The following is an 18,555-nucleotide window of genomic DNA, read 5'->3' as shown; positions in this document are numbered from 1 at the left end:
CCCTGCCCTGTGTTAACCCACAAAGTTTTCAAACAGCCAGAACCAGTTAAGTCAAATGGAGAAGAAATTGCAAGGGGACAAAACTTCTGCTGACTGGGTACTTCATTCCTCTACCCCGTGACCGTGTGTGTAGGTACAAAGTCACTTGCAGTTTTAGAGATGTAACTGTGAACCACATTTCAGCTTTTAAAAATAATTTTAGGAGCTACTCAATCACATGTTAATAAGCCATTACCTAATCAAGCTGGCAGAAATTATGCAGATGCAATTTTGTCTTCCTAATTTTTTATTTTTTTTCAGAATAACATGAGAATAGTACCAGTCCAGACCAGAGGTCCTTTTAGTATACTACTCAGTCTTCGGTTGTGATCAATAGCACATATATAGGGAAAAAAATGAAAGAACAGGATGGGATGATGGTGATAGTTCCCCAGTGTACCCTATCAACTGGATAGCTGAGGCCCTTCTGAACCATTTATCTTTAACAGTCCTTACATTAGTATTCTTCGAGGACTTTGTCCAATCCTCTTTTGAAATAACATAAGCTCTGAGCTCCCATAGCCTCCTGTAATAAACTCCCAGTGTTTAGTTAAGGTTTTTGCATTAAATATCTCCTTTGATTTGAATTTTGCAGCTGCCAGTCTTATTGGTGCCACCTGGTCAGTCTTCTAAGAGAAAAGTTTTCCCCTTTTCCATGCTACCCGTGGCGCTAGATCTCTTCTATATCCCACATCAGTTGTTTCTTTTCCAGTATGTTTAATATTTTACTGTAAAATGGCCTCTTTCATCCTTTTGACAATTCTTTTTGATGCTCTCTGTACTTTTCCCAGTAATAACCTTTTATGTTACAGGGATGCAGTAAGCTTACAAGTACCAAAATGTGTTTACTAGTAAAGAGGTTCTGATCTCTGCTGTCATGGGAGATTCTTAAGCAGCTATATCTAAACAAAAACCTCAGTTCTAATGCCCACTGAATCAAGTGGGAGTCCTTCCATCGACTTTGGTCAGGAGTCTAAATCAAACCACGCTAAAAGCCTTTTGCACAAATACAACTCAAAGTGGAAGTGGCTATAAAAGAAAAGTGGCCTTGACTTATTTAATCATTCATTTCTGAAACGGTAAGAAATGCAAAAGTAGAGTTTAAACACTGACAGACAAGCTCATTTTCTGGGTTCTGCTCCTAAGTGTCAGCAATCTGATGCTGTCTTAGGCAATAATTTCCATGCCTTTTATATGGTGCTGCCATGGAAAGCAAACTGTGCCACAGCCTCCTGTTCCTGCCCCCTCTTTTTGGCCACCATGTAATGAACCAGATTGTGGAACTGACCCAGATGTGAAGATTTTTTTTTTTTTTTTTTTTTTTTAATTGATGGGGAGAGGTGGTGTCTGCTCCTCCCCAAGTGTTCTCACATGTAAATTTTAATCCCCAAATCAAACACTCTGTGCAGCCACAGAAGGTGTTCTGCTAGCAAATGCACTGTTTCATTGCAAAAGATGCTCATCAGGGCCGGCTATCTGCTGGTCTCCCAGAACCAGCTCACTGCAGGGCAGGCAAATGCCAGTTTAGGCGCAAGGGGGGCAGTGGGCTGTAAGCTGTACGTGGAACCGTTCCTTTGGATTGCTGCCTGCAGCATTGTGTTATAAAGCACATCTCTAGGAACACAGTAACTGGTTTATTGATGTTCAGGTTGCCCTAAATCCCTTTAAAACAATGGTAATGTAATCATTGTAATTCCCAAAGTGAAAAGCAGAAGGTGGGTTTCGATTTTTCCCTCTTTTCTTTTTAAATTATGTTGTCTGTGTACGGCTGTTCAAAATTTAATCTAGTAGCAAGTTAGCTCCTGCTCCAAGTAAATTTGCTGGACATCCAGAGAGTCTGAGCAGCACAGTAAAATGCTCACTTTTCCACTGTACACTTTGATAACAAATTTTGAAGTACAACATGACTGAATTGGACCTCAGTGGATGTGGAAAATTGTTGTGAAATAATAACTGTGCATAACCTTCCACTTAATTGCTTTAGCAATAAGCAAGATATGAACGGCTGAATCTTTAAATGCAGCTTCAGTTGACATAATATTGGAAATTAATAAGAAAAGGTGAAAAATTTGAGTGTTGTTTTAGACCTCTGCTTTTAATTCAAAGCCCTTTTTTCCTTGCCTTTACAACACTGGTTGCCTGAATCAGGAAACCGAGACTGATGGAACATTACAGCAGTATTTGCGAGGCCTAAGCGAGAGGAGCATCACTGCTGCTCTTTAAGGAGTGCTGGCATGCTACGGACCATAGAAGTGAGGGCCACAGAGTGATCAGTTTTATAGAGATAGATATAATATAGGCTTAGGTCTATAGAAAGTAGGCTGGAGGCATAGTTTGTCTTTCCTTTACATTTATGTGGGAGGCAGTATAGATTATGGCAGGGTTCATGTTCTCTGCAGTGCATGGTACCTGATTGGTTTTGGGTTTCTGTCTGTCTTCTGGTTGTGAGCGGGAACGCCACTGGCTGCAGGCACGCGCCTGTCCCAGCCCACCAGCAGCAACGCCGCAGTCAGCAGCTGTTGGCTCACTGGTTGTAGTCATCTCTCCCTGGTGGTGATCAAACTGTCCTATATCCTCTGAACAGCCCTTAAAATGGGCTTTTTAGAAGACCAAAATGACGGTAGTTCACGTCTTACAGCTATGGTTTTACTCCCACTGCTGGACGTGCAGCAGTACTTGACAGATGGATTTGTTAAAATTGAATGTTTCATGGTTTGATTTGTATTTGAATGATTTGCATCATGTAAGGAACTGCCCTGGCTATTGGACTCCAGTTTTTGCTGATCTGTGGGCAACAGTACTCACGTGTAGGGTTGTTTCCCTTTTCGGTCTTCACTTTTGTTAGGGTTATTTCTTGTAGCTGTTGTCGAAGCATTTTGGACTGAAGAGGAATATTTTTCCATATCTGTGCAGCAGTGCACAGTGATCTCACATCCGTAACATCACGTACTCAGCACTATATGGATCAATGATATACTGTACTATATATGGCAGTTTTGACAGCGCTTACTTATATTTGACCACAGTGGTTGCTCTTCGCCCAACACGGTTCCTGCCAAAGTTGAGGTGGCATTAGTGTGGTTTTGGACTGGTTTTCTGGCTATTCTTACCTGATTTTCTGTTTCCAAGGAGTGGATTTCCCATCAGTTCCCACTGAAGCAATTATCCTTCTTGGCTAAGGTGAACAAAGCAAGCCTTCAGGATATCCTTTGCTGGGAACATAAGGGCCAACTCTTGGAAGAATCTGGTTTCTGCAGTGAGGAAAAGGAGTGGAATTATCAGTAGTAAATTCTTCCCGGCTACATCTTGTGTATTGTTGAATCAATCACGAACTTGCCAGGAAAGCTGTGTTCAGGCTTTGTCTGCCTTTGTAAGTGTGTTTTTGTAACCGGGTTCTGACCCTGTCACAGCAAACGAAATTGTGTGGTGTCATACAGCAGCCTTCTCAATGTAAGTGTGTATGTCAACTGTGTGTGTATATAGTCATCCTAAACATGTTGTTTATATTTTATATCAGTTTTCTCTAAGGAAAAAAACCTGGCGCCTCATGGTGCAACATGCTCCCTATGGAGAAGACCAGATTGGAGCTTGAATACTGATGAGTGGCATCTGCAGTGAGGGGAAGGCAATCTAGAGTGTCCTGTCAAGCAGAGAGAGATACTAGAGAAATGCAATCAGTGTGAGTAATTAGGTCCACACCTTTTAAAGCACTGCTTTTCTCCTTTGCTGAGGACACAAGCATGCAAGAATGAGGCACTTAGGAAATTCTCTATTTAGTCTTGTACTGTGGTCTATTCTGGGAGAGCATTTCAGGCCATGTCCAAACCAAACATTTGTACACTTAGCTCCAATTGATTTGGTGTTTGTTTTTTCAAGCCTTTTTTTTTTTTTTTTTTTAATGCTCGAGTGTTCGATACTGTCAGTGTATGACAGCTTTGCATGACATATGGAACTGATGGTGCGTTTCAGAGCTCCTGACACTTGTCAGAAACTTCTAGTCTGCATGATAGTCTGGAACCCAGTCATCTTGTGTTTTGCATTTGGCAGAATGCAGTAGCATGATCCATCTGTTGGCTGTTGAGTTAGAAGCAAAGTAAACCAAAGTCCACCTGGAGAGTGATGTACCAGCGTACACCTATAGTTTGTGATAATGATGGTTTGAAGGCTGGTATTTTGTATAAGCAACTGTATTGTAAGAATTCATCTCCATCAAAGGATGAATGTTTTGAATGACATTGCTGAGATTTCCCAGGGCCTTGGATTCTCCCATAGTCAGATACCACTTTTACCCTGGTCACATCACCATGTTGTGTCTGAACTATCAGGTTCAATGGTTAAATAGCGTGAAGGGATCTCTGTTCTTGCTTGGCTTGTATGGTGCTGTAAGAAAAAAATTCACTTTTAATTGTGATTGCAGACCTTCAAAAATACCCTTAGCATAGATATGGTCCTGTAAACAGGACACTACTGAAGCTGGAAGACTTGTGTTGGTTCAAGATTTCTGTAGTTCATCCTGGGCAAGTCGCTTTCCTGTGTCTTAATTTCCTTAGCCCTGAAGTAGAAATTAATGATGTTTAACTTCCTTTCTAGATTGACACAGACCTCACTGTGATTAAATGTGCTGTGTATGTATGTGCTGAATAGTAGTATTATAGCATAAAACTATAATGGAAGTGAAAATGAAAAAAAAAGAAGCATTGCAAAAACATGTCTTTTAAACAGAGGGGCTGGCTGGGCTATTGGGAGGGGCTTTATTCACCGTTGCAGGTAGAGGGCAGCCGGTCCCAGAGGCAGCGTGAGAAGCACCTGCACTCACAACCAAAAGCCCCTGGAGTAGAAGTGGCTCAAACAAATTCCAGCAGGGCAGTGTCTCATGCAGAAGGAGCAGGATTGTGCTTGTACCCACCCATAAATTATCCCATGTAGTGCCAGCTGGGTGTTTAGGTGTTCTCATTATTTGGAAATTTGTTGTTGGGAAAATACTAACAACCTCACAGTACATAGTTCTTTGCTGTGTCTGAGTGGATTGCCAGTCCCTTGAGGCAGAGGCTGTCTGGGTTTGCCCTCCACAGAGCCAAACACATTCTCAACACTCAATTAGACCTGTACATATGGTTTTATGCTGACTCAGAGCTCAAAGATAGCCACTATTTTTTTTTCTTGTTGAGCATCCCTGCATAGAGCAAGTAGGCTATTTTTACCTGAACCTGAACTTTCCTAGCATTATTCCTGATAGGAAAAAATAAACCCTGTGTTTTTGAAGTCAAAACCAAAAGAAGGGATCTTTTCTTGGAGGTGCCTGTGATCCTCCCAAGCTTCCAGCAACTGAGGAAATGCAGCCTCTGCATGTGCTGCCTTGGTTTACTACACAGACGACCCGCTGGCAGGAGAAGCCCCTCTCGGAGATAGAAAAGGTTGATCAGCCCATGTAAGAAAAGAGCAAGTGAGACAGAGGCAACAGGGTCTCTGGAATCATGGGCTGGAAAGCTGATGGGTCAGAGCCCTTTCAGGGAACAGTTGTGGAGTCAAGCTGGTAAATTCTTGTTTGGAGGGAAAGAAGAGAAAAATAAGGGCAGTGAAGTCTAGTTCCAGTAGGCAGGAGCTTTTTGTGACTCTTAAAGTCTGCAGTTTCCCCCTCTCCCCTCATCTCCTTTGCTTCCACTGTCTGGGGGTTTACTCTCCCACTGGGTACAGAGACAGCTCTTAAGAGCGGAAAGCGTGGGCTGAACAGCAGCTCCCTGGCCAAAATCCCTGAAAGATGACTGAAGCTACAGTACGTGAAGTAGGCAATAGAGGCTGGGGAGGATGCTTTCCTTCTCTGGTGGGTGTTTGAGCGGGAAGTGTATGGGGTTTGTGGTTTTTTTTTAATGCTGCACATTTTTGTAATTCCAGCCATGCACAGAAAAAGCTGGGCAGTGCTGGCTGCGAAGGTGCTTGTGCACCTGCACAGGGTGGGACAGGCATTCGGAGGCAGAAATAGACACTGAGCCATCCTGTTTGGGCAATTATATTCTTCCTGCGTTCTTACTGCGGTCGGCATTTCAGTGGCTAAGCCGCAAAGGGAGGTATAAAGACAAATGGGATCTCCTTTTGAAAATACCTGTACTTAAAAGAACCTCCCTCCTGGGACGGCATTCATTATGTGTCTGTTTACTCATCCTTTGCTCACATGATAATTTGCTCCTGCAGAAATGTCTCTCAGCTCCACCCAGTGCTGGGACTGAGCCACTTCTGGTGCTGTTGGAGATCATTTACCAGGAGAAATTAGCTGTACAGCATACATAATGACTGACATAGCTATACCTGCCCACAGCTGCTCTGAATGTGACTGCTACCATTTCAGTAGCTCATCCCAAATCCCGATGGATTTCTAACTCTGCCCTGGCTTGCACTGTACAGCTTCTCAAGAGTTGGTAATAACCTAAGATGGCTTTAAGTGTAAAAGGGAAGAGGAGCTGTTGATTTGGAAGAGGCAAATGAAATGCCAGCCTCTGTCCCAGTGCTCTCCTAATATAAAAGATTTGTGGCAGTGGGTTGAGCCGAAGCTACAGCTGCTGTGGTGTCACTTGGGTATTAATTGGGTAGGTGAGGACAAGGAGCAGAAAACGCTGTGGAAGAGGGGAGAGGGGCCCGATAGGAAGAGGCTGGCACAAGTGCCAGGCTCCTTTCCTGGAATGCATTCCTCTGCATTATGCTGCAGCCATCTTTCTCTACAAATCCATCATATTTCCGCTGCCCCTCTCTCCAGCTGAATGTGCTGGGAGTTTTCTGTCTTCTGGTTAAGTTCTCTCCTTTGTGGTGGTTAGTTGTCGCAGAACCTCAACTCCTGGTCTAGAGTAACTTGGGTTTCCATCCCACCTGGTAATGTGCCCTAGATTCATTCACCTCTATTCTGCCAACCCAGTCTGTTGTTCAGGAGTCTTGTCTGTCATTTGCAGGAGTAATTGCAAAAATTGATTCATGGGAAATGCCTGTAATGGGCAGATCCTTTTGACAGACCACACAGCCATCGCATTCTGCATTTATTTGAGTCAATCAATGCTCTGATGCATATTTGGGTCATAAATACTCTGATAGAAATTGCATTTATTATTATGACAGCTGTGTTCCATTACCTATTATTTATTGGGTTCTGTTGTCCTTTCGTTTTACACCTTGTGGAGCTGTCAAGTCAGCTGCTTACTGGTGACAAAGCTCAGTTCAGAATCTTCCAAAAATAAATTCTCCAAAGGCATTTGAGTAACAGCAGGATGTATGTTGCTGGAAAGGCATTGGACGATCTTTTTTTTTTGTTTGTTTGTTTTATTGGGAAGAGGAGGTTTGTGGTTTTGTCTGCTTTTGCTCAAATTCCAGAATTAGGCTTTGCATTTATGATCCAGAGGTCACTGAAACTAATAATCCAACTGATTAATGGGAATTTTGGATCACACCCTCCATGTCTCAAAGTTGAATCATTTGATACTTGAAATGGTGGGATGCTGACTTGGATGTTTCTAATTTTCCCTTGGAAGCTTTTTTAGCTTCGTGTCTTTTTACATCATTAAAAATGGCAGAATATCTGATTCTGAGATGAACGAATTTCATTGTCCTTCCAAGGGTAAGGTCAAATTGCAGTGGGCTTTGTACAAGTCAAGAGAGTAATTTTCTGCTTCTCGTTCCCAATGAACAGTCACATACCCTTCATGCCAGGTTGCTGCACCAGCTTTGCAAGGTGCTGAGCACTTTGGTGTTAATTCAGGAAATCACTTAATCATGGAATTGATGACTCTGAAGTGCTTAATATAAGCATGTGCTTAAGTGCCTTGTTGGACTGGGGCCAGTGCAGATGTACCCTTGTAGAGTAGGGATTTGTAAGCCACTTCTGGTCTACTAGAGCCAAGTTCACTGGAGAATCAAAGGTTTTGAGGATGTGCAGCTCAGGGACTGTGCCACAGGGATGGGCAAGCATGGCAGAATGCCTCTGCGTGGGAAAGAGCATTTACCCAGGCAGCCCCTGTCCTGCCACTAAGCAGGGAAGCAGGGTCAGCAGAACGGTGCAGCTCTTGGGCTACGTCAAGCATTGCATGAGCCAGCTGAGCAGGAGGTGGGAGCCTGCATTAGTGGAGACCTGTGCTGGGGACATGCAGCAGCCCTGTCTGGCAAAGGCAGGCTCTGCACCAGGACCATGTGTGCTACAGGGAAGGGGCAGCAGCACTGCCCAGGCTTCCTAAAAGGTATTGGCCCCACAGATGGGCACGGGGACTGGTTTCCTGGGGACAGAGTGCTAAGCTGGGTTTCAGACTAGCTTTGTAGCTTCTCTGTAAAACACAGGAGCTGCAAACACCCTCTAAGTGCTCATAGTTGTATTCAACAGGTTTTGTTTGCACAAGGATTTTGGGATAGATGCAGGGACTGAGCATTCTATCGATTAGTAGGCTTTATGTGCTAGCTTAGCAGTAACCTTGTTCATAGCATTGCTGTTGAAATATATGTGATATGATACCGCCTGTGCTTCTTTTCCTGTCTTAACCTTTCTGTATTACTGCCATGTATTTTGCTTAATGTAAAAAGAGTAAGTCTGTAATTCTGATCAAATATCACAGTGCAAAACTGATAGACACACAATCATATGGCTCACAAAATATAGATGCAAATGGATGTGTTTTATTTATAAAGCAGCTTTGACATCTTAATGCATTAAAAAGAAGAGACATTTAGATCATTTCATAGTTCAGCATTCTGCATGTTTTTGAGCCATCATATATCATCGTCCATCAAAATTCATAATTTGGGTCTTAACCACTTTAATTTTATGTGCACATTCCAACCAAAGGGGTGTGTATCCTCTGCTCTTCCCTTATATTTTTTTTTTCCTATTTTATGTCCCTCCTCCCTTTTATACAATTAAAAGTAGACGGCTGAGGTTAGACAGTGCCAAAAACCCACCCTGCCTTCCAGGAGCTGCCCAATAATTAATGAGAGTCTCAGCTCTGTGACTCAAGAGGGATCCCCAGGTATTTTAGTGTACCACCCAAATCCTCCTGGGTTTGCTGAACCCAAGACAGTCAGTGAAAGTCAAAAAGTTCGTCCTACATGGCAGTAAAATCGATGGAGTTGCTCTCATCCAAATCTCTAATGTGGACCGACAAAAGCCAGGTATAAATCAGCTGAAAACCTGGCAATTTCTGCCAAGTTCCAAATTAATTGTGACTATGGTGCGAGTGCCTTGTTTCAGGCGTTTTCAGTGGTGTTACTGGCCAGCTTGTTTTGAGCTAGGCTGGAGGAGTGAACTCAGAAACTGAGGAGATTTCGCAGAGGTTATTCTATCAAGAGCCTCGTTCCTACATGTCTTGGGTTAATGCTTTGGGGTTTTTTGGGGGAAACAAAGGGAAAAGGTGAACTTGCAGTCTTTCAGATGAGGACGTTCCTGGCCTCTTAGGGTTTTGTAGGTTGAAACTCTTTCTTTTGGTAAAATCATTGCTCAGTGATGGATTTAAATACAAGTTCAGTGCTGGTGAAAGGATCTAACGAGGAGATGGGAGCTTTCTGTCAAACTGCAGGTATGGTGCCAGTCATATGATAGCGGTGTTAACCATTTTTCCTCCCTGTTTCATGGTTGCCTTAAAATACTGCTAGGAAGGATGAATGAACTTCAGTTTGTGGCCTATTTCTCTCTGGTCTCTGCTGCAAGAGCCAACGAGGAGCCCTTGGCTTGCTTTCTGTTTGCTTGAAACTCCTTCCAACCTTCACTTCACCTTCTCAGTGACATTTAGGCAGAAGCTCTTAATTTATTCTGTCCTGGCTTTGCCCATTCCCGGATGCTGAGCTCTCAGCGGACTGTGAGGGGCTGGTGCTTTCAAATGTAATATGAGTTCACTGGTCTGAAGTTTCTCTGAAAATGAAAAATCTGTTTGATTAAAGAAACACTGACTTCTGAAAGCCTATCAGACTGCGCAACTTTCTAAGTCAGGGCTGCAGAATGTCTAATTAAATGGAACTGCTCTCTAGAGGATTTGGCTTGCAGAAAATTAGTTTTCATGTTCTTGGCCTGATGTTTATTAAACGTTTCTTTCCTTTTTCTCTCCTTTGCAGTTTTCATCTGTAGTTTCATGGTTGCGGCGCCTATCTTTGGTTACCTTGGTGACCGTTTCAACAGAAAGATAATTCTCAGCTGTGGGATCTTCTTTTGGTCAGCTGTCACTTTTTCAAGCTCCTTCATCACTGAACAGGTAAGATCTTTGCAAAGGCACTTTGCAGGATGTCCTGAAAAGATGGACAAACACGTTCCTAAAACAACTCCCCACTCCCCATCACACTGTGCTCAAGGGGAACTTAACCCCTCTGGTGTGTATTTGACATAGAGCCTGTGGCAGTATCTGACGTTTTGGGGGTGAAGTGTGGTCTGTGTAACTGTGTTTTCTTAACCATGAAAGCTGTTCTTCATCACATGTCAGAATCATGATCATACACAGTCCTAAAAAAATAACAGGTGAGGTGTATCTAAGCAAGAGTTTCTGTTGACATAAAGGGCTTTTTTTGTGGGAGATCCTAAAGAAACTTTAAAAGGCTTTAAAAATGTCTTGGAAAAAAAAATATCCATGGATATATAGTGGTTCTCTTGTCTCCTGGTATGTAAGATAAGCCACTGGAGTTTGTTGGGAAGTCTACTGGTGGTATGTGGAATTACAAAATGCATCCAGCAGTGGTTTTACACATGTGCTTTGCTTCCTGCCCAACAAAAGCAGTGGAGGTGGATGACAGCATAGAGATCAGACATCGTTTCAGCTCCTCTAACACTGGTTGATGGATCTGTCTGAGGAACTGATGATGGAGTTGTAAGGCTCACTTAATTTTGTCAAGCTATGCACAGCATCCCTCACCTGCTTTTAGGACAGCCACAGTACCCTATTTGAGGACTCTTCATTGCATTAATTTTCTTGCCTGTCAGAGGCACTTGGAGGAAACAATGATCTGGCAGGTTTCTGGGGAAAAATACCGTCTTGTTTAAATCCTATTATAGAGGAGGTTTAATTGCTGCAGGTGGCAACATTCCTGGAGAGACAAATCGCAGCTCCTGGCATCATCAGACTGATTTCCCCAAGGGAGACAGGGGCATTGCTCAACCTTTCTGTCCAGCTGTGTTCCAGAGATTGCAGCTTTGTGGTCATGCCTAAAGAATGGCAACCAGGAACTAAACCTCTCTGCCCTGCTCCCTCCTGCCCACATAAATGCTCTACAGTTTCTAAAAAAAGAGAATTTCCACCTAAAGTGGGCAGTGGCAGTGACATGTCTGGCTGGCTTTCATGTTGGATTGACTGTTGCTGCATTTCTAAAGAAAAATGCATGTGGCCAAATGTAGAAGCCTTTAACTCAGTAAATTGCTCTGGTATAGAATTGACCAGGAAGCATGCTTCCCAGAGAAAGAACATCTCCCATCTAAAATGAGGAGGGTGTTTTGAATTTTCTTTCTTTTTGTCTTTTTAATTTATTTTCATAACATTCTGCAAAATTTTATGAAGGAACCAATTACTTGCTTATAAACACTTCTGATGTTTTGAATGCGCATTCGTGCTCAGGTTCTCATCGGTCTCTTTGCAAGAGACCTAGTCCTGTAGTTGCAAGTAGTGGAAGACTGGAACTGGACTGATGTAATCTGTGTTTTCAGAGTTGATTTTCAGTTGAAGGATTTGGAGCTTATTATCTGAAGCAGTTCATGGATTAATATATATGGTCATCAGTATACAGGAGCTCAGAGTGGAAGTGGCATATTTTTAGCCAAAGAAATGGAGAACAATGTTTATAAAGGTGGAATATGCTTGGAATCTAAACCCCCAATGTTTTGGAATTCACAAGTAGAGCCAAGATCAAAATAGCCTGACCTGTGTTAATTCCTCCTGAATATGCATTAGTACTAACTCTGGACCAAACTACAGCCTTGGACATAATCTCCTAAAATCTGAGAAAAATCCCCTGTCCTGATGTTACTGTGATCCTCAACTCTACCGGAAGACTTATCTATTAAGGTCTCATGCCCAACTCTTGTTCTGGCTCTGGGAGATTATGGAAAATTTTGCAGCTGCTGTATGGATGTGCTCAACCCAGTGGCTGCAGCAGTTGAGCAAGGTCATAAGAATAATCCCAATTTCACGTAGTATCCCTACCACTTTGGTATCCTTTTTGGAGGCCTGATCTCTAATTGGGAAGACATGCCACATTGAACAAGGTGAATCCCTGAAGTACTAATGAGAAAAAGGGTCAGAGAAGTGCTGATGCAGCTTTTTTTTCTTTATGCAGTGACTAACTAGGCATTTTTCCTCATCTTTGTCTTCTGGGATTCACTTGAGGAGCAACACACCAGCTCTTCTCTCAACATTTTTTTCTTTCTTTCAAGACAGTATATTTGTTTGACAGAGAGGAAGGCTTGGAGCTGAAACATGAAAAACTCTTTGCTGGCACAAATAAAAGCAGTAGAAAGGCTGCTTAAGTAAGTAGATAAGTACATCCAAATCAACATGAAAACACGGGTAGGCGGAGCAAGTCAGCACAGGCCGGGCCCATTGAAATACTGTACAGAAAACTCCTTTATGTGGCAACAGCAAAAATACTGAACTAGGTGAGAAATGATACCCATTCAGTAGAAATAGCAAACTGTGTCTTCAGGGATTGCCTTTCTCAAAATTTTGACAGTGCCTAGTGCCTCATCTGTGCTACCGCTGTGTAATTAAATAGAGTACACATCCGCAGAGTTCAGATTTGGAGTGTAAATGGAAAGAGGCCGTAGAAAGCAGTTACTAAGCTGGTGGACTCCGAAGGCACCCAATTTGTCAAGGGTGTGTCGTCAATATTAGTTCCTCGCTAAAATTTTGACAATTAAGGGAAAACAATCAAAATGCTATTATTTGAGTGAATATCTAGATTATTTGTAATTTATTGTGCAAAGAAGCATATCTGTCAAGTTATTCAATAAAGAAATACCCACATGGCAAGAAAAGGACATGGAGTGAGAAACTACCAGAGAGAGATAAATTTTGATCTGGAAAAAAGGATTGGAGCACAATTAAACAGTTCATCTAAGATACTATCTAAATGCTATTTCTTGCTGTTTGGGTTATAAAGATAGTGACTGAAAATGGGCAGATAAACCAGGGAATTGAATATATATGCCAGGCAGACACGTAGTTGATAGAGAGCGCTGCATTAAGGTTTGTAACCACTTATTAAAATACCCTTAGTTATTTATTACCAAATATCTTTGGGCTTTTAACGTAGAGGAAATGATCATCAAGTAAATGAATGAATCTCTCCTCTGCTAGTAGCTACTAAATAACTAAATAATAGGCTCTCACAGGGAAAAAAAGAAAATAAGACCAAAATTTCAGGATAATTCCAGAGTATACAGGGGGTCGTAGTTACAGAAAACAACAATGCATGAATTGCATGCATAGCAAAATAGCAATAGGAGAAATAGATACATAAATGTTTGGTTACTGTTCATGAGGTCTTAAATTACATTTAAAACAAATCAAAATAAGAAACTGAAATAAATACATAACAGAGACTAATTCCATAAATATACATGGTTTCATGGATAAAAATAGCTAATGATAAATTTAACTACAGAAAATAACCAGAAGTAATGAGACTGGGATAGTATTGAAAAGGTCTCTTTTTATTCTGTCAAATAATGTGGTTTGACAATATATATTAGTGCAGAATTTCTCTATAGAAAAATAAGAAATGAGTCCTCCTGCGCTTTGTTTCTGGTACTTGCATGTTTCTGGTCTTTAACACTATTTTGCACTCTCTAAATAGAAGTTGCATTAAAAAGTCATTAACAAACTTGTTCATTAATCTAAAATTAGTTAAAGTTGGTACATATTTAGACATATCTCTAGATTAACTCCATTTATAGAGATTCCAATGAAGTAGGTATATATCTTAATTTGTATTTTGTAAGTACAAACACCTGCTTAGAAATTACCTCCCTTTATGCATGCCTTTTAATCAGTTCTGCACCTGCAGGTACACAAATTTTGGTACTTTCACCTGCAAAACCCTTTCTTGTGTTGTTTTGGCTTTTGGCAGGCATTTCGAGAAAATGCTTTCTGCTTGTTGGTTTGTGCTCCGTAATAAATCAGAAAAAAATAAGTGAGCTGCTGTGCAGTATAGAGTCATACCACAGAGGAACGCACTGAGCACACAGGCTTCATGGTGTTTCGTTACCAAGATGCATTTCCATTCACACAAAAAAGCTAAATATGTGTCTGTTTTCCTCTGTATTAAGGTAAACTCTGACTTAATAAGTAACCAGTTTTTTCTCTAGATCGCATTTTGACGAGCATAGTGCCTGCTTGCCTGTGCTGTGGCTGATCACCTTGAGCTGGTTCATATTCTAGTGTGTCACTGGAAGGAGTCCGTAGTCCCAATGGCACCATTTCTCTCTTTCTGAACAGTTTCACATGAAGCAACTTGGTTATTGGGATTGATCAGGCCACATGCTGAGAGTTTGTTTCTGGCTGCTTGGATATCCACATCTATTAGTCATAACAATAGTTGTTACAGCTGACTACTTTGGCCAAAAATTTGTTGTAGCTGAAACCTTCCTTTTGGTGCTAACCTTCCTAGCCCTCTTAGCCCAAACTTCTGAGAGAGCAGGACCCCTTACCCTCGTCGGCAGACACCCGATTCTTAAAACAAGAAAGAGCTTAGAGGTGGAAAGTTGCAGATAGTTCTTCAGTCTTGTGAAATCCTGCTCTTTCCCATGTAAACATCTTGAATAAAGCATGCTCTGTGTAACAGGGATGCTGTTTTACAGATGAGCAAAGTATGCTGCTAAGTACTTTGGCTCCACTAGGCTGGGAGACCAAGGGTACCTAATAATCAACCAGACCAGGCTTGTGGTAATGTGGGTTTGCTGGGAGACATCAGAGCTGCAGATGGTAAAAAGTTTGGAAATGGAAAAGCAAAGAATTAACAAGGTAAACCAGGAACGTGCTTTTGAATCCTGCAGTTCTTGTTAAATATTTCTGTTTAAATGTTGATATAGCTAACACGATAAAACCTTTTTGTTCCCACTGCAAGTTAATCTGGATAGGTATTTCTACTAGTGGGTTTCTTTTTTCTTTTCCTCTCCTTTTGATTTATCTCTGAAAGAGGAAGCAAATAGTCCATGGTGGAATTCCAGTTAGCCTGCAGTGCTTGCTAAAGTCCTGCCTTTCAGACTTGCCAGATGTATATTTATTTCCAAAGCTTGTCTTTCAAGGAGTGCTAAAAGAGAAGCAACAAATTATGTGCAATATGGAACAAATGGTTAGCTGGGTTAATTTTAAAAAACATAAACAGAAACCAACCCCACCCCCTACACATGATGATTCACTCCAAGAAAGAAAAAAAAAGGCTTTAGTCTTGCGTGCTCTGGCAGGAATTGTATTATAAAACATACAGCTTCTGTTCCTTTGCTCCACTGCGTAAGATAAATCCACAGTTTGAAAAACAGAAACAAACAGAACTGAAAGCCCCAAGCCATCATTTTGTATGTAAGAAGGGTACTGAGTGTTATCTTTGAAGTCATCGTGAATTACGGGAATGTTGATATCCCACTGTTCCATCCTATTATCTTTGAGCAGAACTTTCTTTTAGAAACAAGGCAAATTAGATTCTCCCAAGCAACTTTGTGCAGTCTGCTGCACATACATTGAGTCCCCTCCCTCACTGCAGTTCCTGACGGTTCATGTGGCTTTGGCAGAAATTGGTGCTGGCACTAACACGGGGTGTTCACGGACAAAGGCTGTTAGTTGGCGCTGGTGTATTTGCCAGCCTTTAATGTGGTTCTGGAACCCTAGAGATGAGCATATGCTGTTGACATTTGGATTGCTGCACGCTTGCCCTTTTGCTAGACTGCTTGGGAAAAATATAGTCCACTGCATACTCTCTTATCACAGAGGAAGAGATTAGGGTGGGTAATATACTAGAATAGCGTTGCTGTTCTAACTGCCAGCCATGTCAGCACTCAAATTACTAAGTGCTACTATTACAGCCCAATGTGTAATGCTGGTGTAGTGCCCCGCTGCACCACCTGGCAGCTGCAACCCGCTCCTGCTTTGCTTCTGCTCTGTTAAGATGAGGCATGACCACGTCTACATCTCCTCTTCTCCACAGCTATCAGGGCTCCCTCCTCACCGCAGGAGGGCTGCCACAGTGGGAGGAGCGAGGATCAGCGGGTGCTGGGTGAGGAAGGATGCCATGCTGGAGTTGGGTGGCTCTGAAGTCCCAGAATAGAGGGGAAAAAAGACAGGTAGATGAGGGTTAGGGACAGGGTTTAGTGGTGGAATGGCAGTGTTAGGGTAAGGGTTGGACTTGATGGTCTTAAAGGCCTTTTCCAACCTAAACAATTCCATGATTCTGTTCATAAGTGTGCCTTCTGCCCTCTTCTACCTACTTTTGGGTCATTAATTGCTCTGAAAGCATGCAATATCTGAATCAAACACTGTGGATGCTGAGAGAAGAAATGTTTCTATTGCTGAGGGTTGTAACTCACCTGAACTGATGCCGGCTGCTGCCCAGGCTTCTGCTGCCAGTTCCTTAAAATGAAGGCAGTGATTTGCACTGCAGTGTCAGAACTGCGCCTCGGAGCTCAGGCATTTTCTAGAGCAGGTGGACGGAGGTTTGTGCTGGGAGAGTATCAAGAAACAGGCTCGAGGCTTAATGCTAATTTGCAGTGGGTCTCAATGAGGGCTCCCTGTAATTGCCTACCCTCTTTCGTAAAGAACTGCTGGTTCTCTAGGTTACTGGAAGATGTTGAAATCATTATCATAGGGTCTGTGACTGTGGTTCTGATTCAGCTCCTCCTTTGGAAGTCTGTGGGAACCTTTTGTGTGTCTGTGGGAATTGAGTCAGACCCTATATCTTTTTAAATCAATATGCTTACATTTGACGCTCTTTCATTGGATCATGAAAATGCCTTGAGACAGCAGCTGGGGACTGTGGTGCCGTCATGAAAGATCTTTACAGCCCAAAGACCTTTACAGTTTTGTCCCATTTTTATGCAGAAACCTGAATTTACAGTCTCTAGGTTGAAGAGTAGGAAAATTCAGCCACTGTGTCAGTTAATGGTTGATTTGGAAGCAATGCTTGCCTGTAACTACCATCCTTTTATTGTGCCTGAGCAGGAAACCTCACCTGGGTCAGCTATTTGCTGAGGAGGCAGAGGGAAGAAGGCATATTTATTTCATTGCCAGGCTGTGCGTGTCTTGGAAGCATTCCTTCTTCTTGTGTTGTCTATTAAATGTATATTCTGCTTGTCATATTGCAGCAGAGGGCTAACCCCAGAGCATGCTGATGGAAGGCAAAAGGGATGTCTTATTGCTCCAACCCTGTCTTATTGGAAGTCTCTGTAATGCTTTAGCATTATGCTTTATAAATAACAATTACAGCATCTTAAACTCAGCCTCATTCAAAACATCCCAGGAATGGAAGAAAGTTCTTCTTAAACAGATGGACAGAACCAGCTGGGGCGGAAAAAAGAATTTAAAAAAAAAAAAAAGTAGTGCTGCATGTAAGTTTCCAAGCAAATGTTAAAATATCAAGTAAGGAATTATAAAATTTCCTATCAGCTTAACGTGATCCTTGCAGTAGTGGTTGTGACCTGAGAAACACAGTCGTTCCTGATGCATGCTGTGCTTCAGTAGTGGGGAAGTCCGGCATGGTCAAACGATTTCAGAAGGCAAAGCAAGTCACTGCTGCAGCGTCTGGATGACACCATGCAATCCTGTTCCTTTGGAAATAAGCTCCCCAGATAATTGTGTATTGACGTATTGAGAGAATGCCAGATTGGTGGGGTAGAACATGTCCCTCCGTGCTTCACTGGGGTGTTCCAATATAGGTCTGGAGAAATGTTACCGTTTGTTTAAGCTGACATGCATTTAGCATGGATGTAAATGAGGCAGCTTATGGCTTGTGTTCTTTAGGCTTATGACTTGGAAAGAAGCATGATCTTTCAGGAGAGTTTGGTTAACGATGCCTTACAGACAAAGAAAACAATACATTCAACCCAGTTTTAGGCTCGTTAGTGTCACCAAAATCGGGAAGAATGAACCTCATAACACGAATGTAGTGTTAGAAGGCAGGCATTCTTTATTCACAGCGCCGGATGCATGGGGGATCGCTCCACCTAACGTGCATACCATCAAGCGGCAACTTGTCCGTTTATATGTAGCAAAGTATTACATATGTATGAATTTTTCCGATATGCCTATACATATGCATAACCTGTCTCCGCTTTGTATTAAAATTAGCTTCAGGAGGTCATTTCCATAAGTCCCTCCCCACTGCGCCTGCTCAGTGCCTCCTGGTGGTGGTCGTCGGGGGTCGTGGGGATGAAGGCCGATGGCTCCTCTTCATCACCGCTAGTAACCCCTTGTTCTTGCGCAGACTCAGTTGCTCCTTGGCTCTTGCCCAAACTGCAGGGTTGGTGTAGACCAGCTCTTGAGGTAAACACCTGGTTCTTATCAAAAAACTGTCCTTTGTAAGGAGCCACAA

At 42.3% G+C, this 18,555-nt stretch overlaps 1 protein-coding gene across 1 annotated transcript in view; it reads left to right on the top strand.

The window, feature by feature from the left end:
• SPNS2 (sphingolipid transporter 2) overlaps window positions 1-18,555 on the top strand; it is a 110,193-nt gene that overhangs the window by 18,386 nt on the left and 73,252 nt on the right. Inside the window, exon 2 of the mRNA XM_035900620.1 lies at window positions 10,111-10,247. Within this exon, the coding sequence (XP_035756513.1) occupies window positions 10,128-10,247 (120 nt within the window). The 5' untranslated portion in view covers window positions 10,111-10,127. The remainder of the gene's footprint in view (window positions 1-10,110; window positions 10,248-18,555) is intronic.

This window comes from Egretta garzetta, unplaced genomic scaffold (assembly GCF_000687185.1).
Source record: "Egretta garzetta isolate BGI_Z169 unplaced genomic scaffold, ASM68718v1 scaffold108, whole genome shotgun sequence".
NCBI lineage: Eukaryota > Metazoa > Chordata > Aves > Pelecaniformes > Ardeidae > Egretta > Egretta garzetta.
This window is presented reverse-complemented; position numbering and strand designations above follow the sequence as displayed.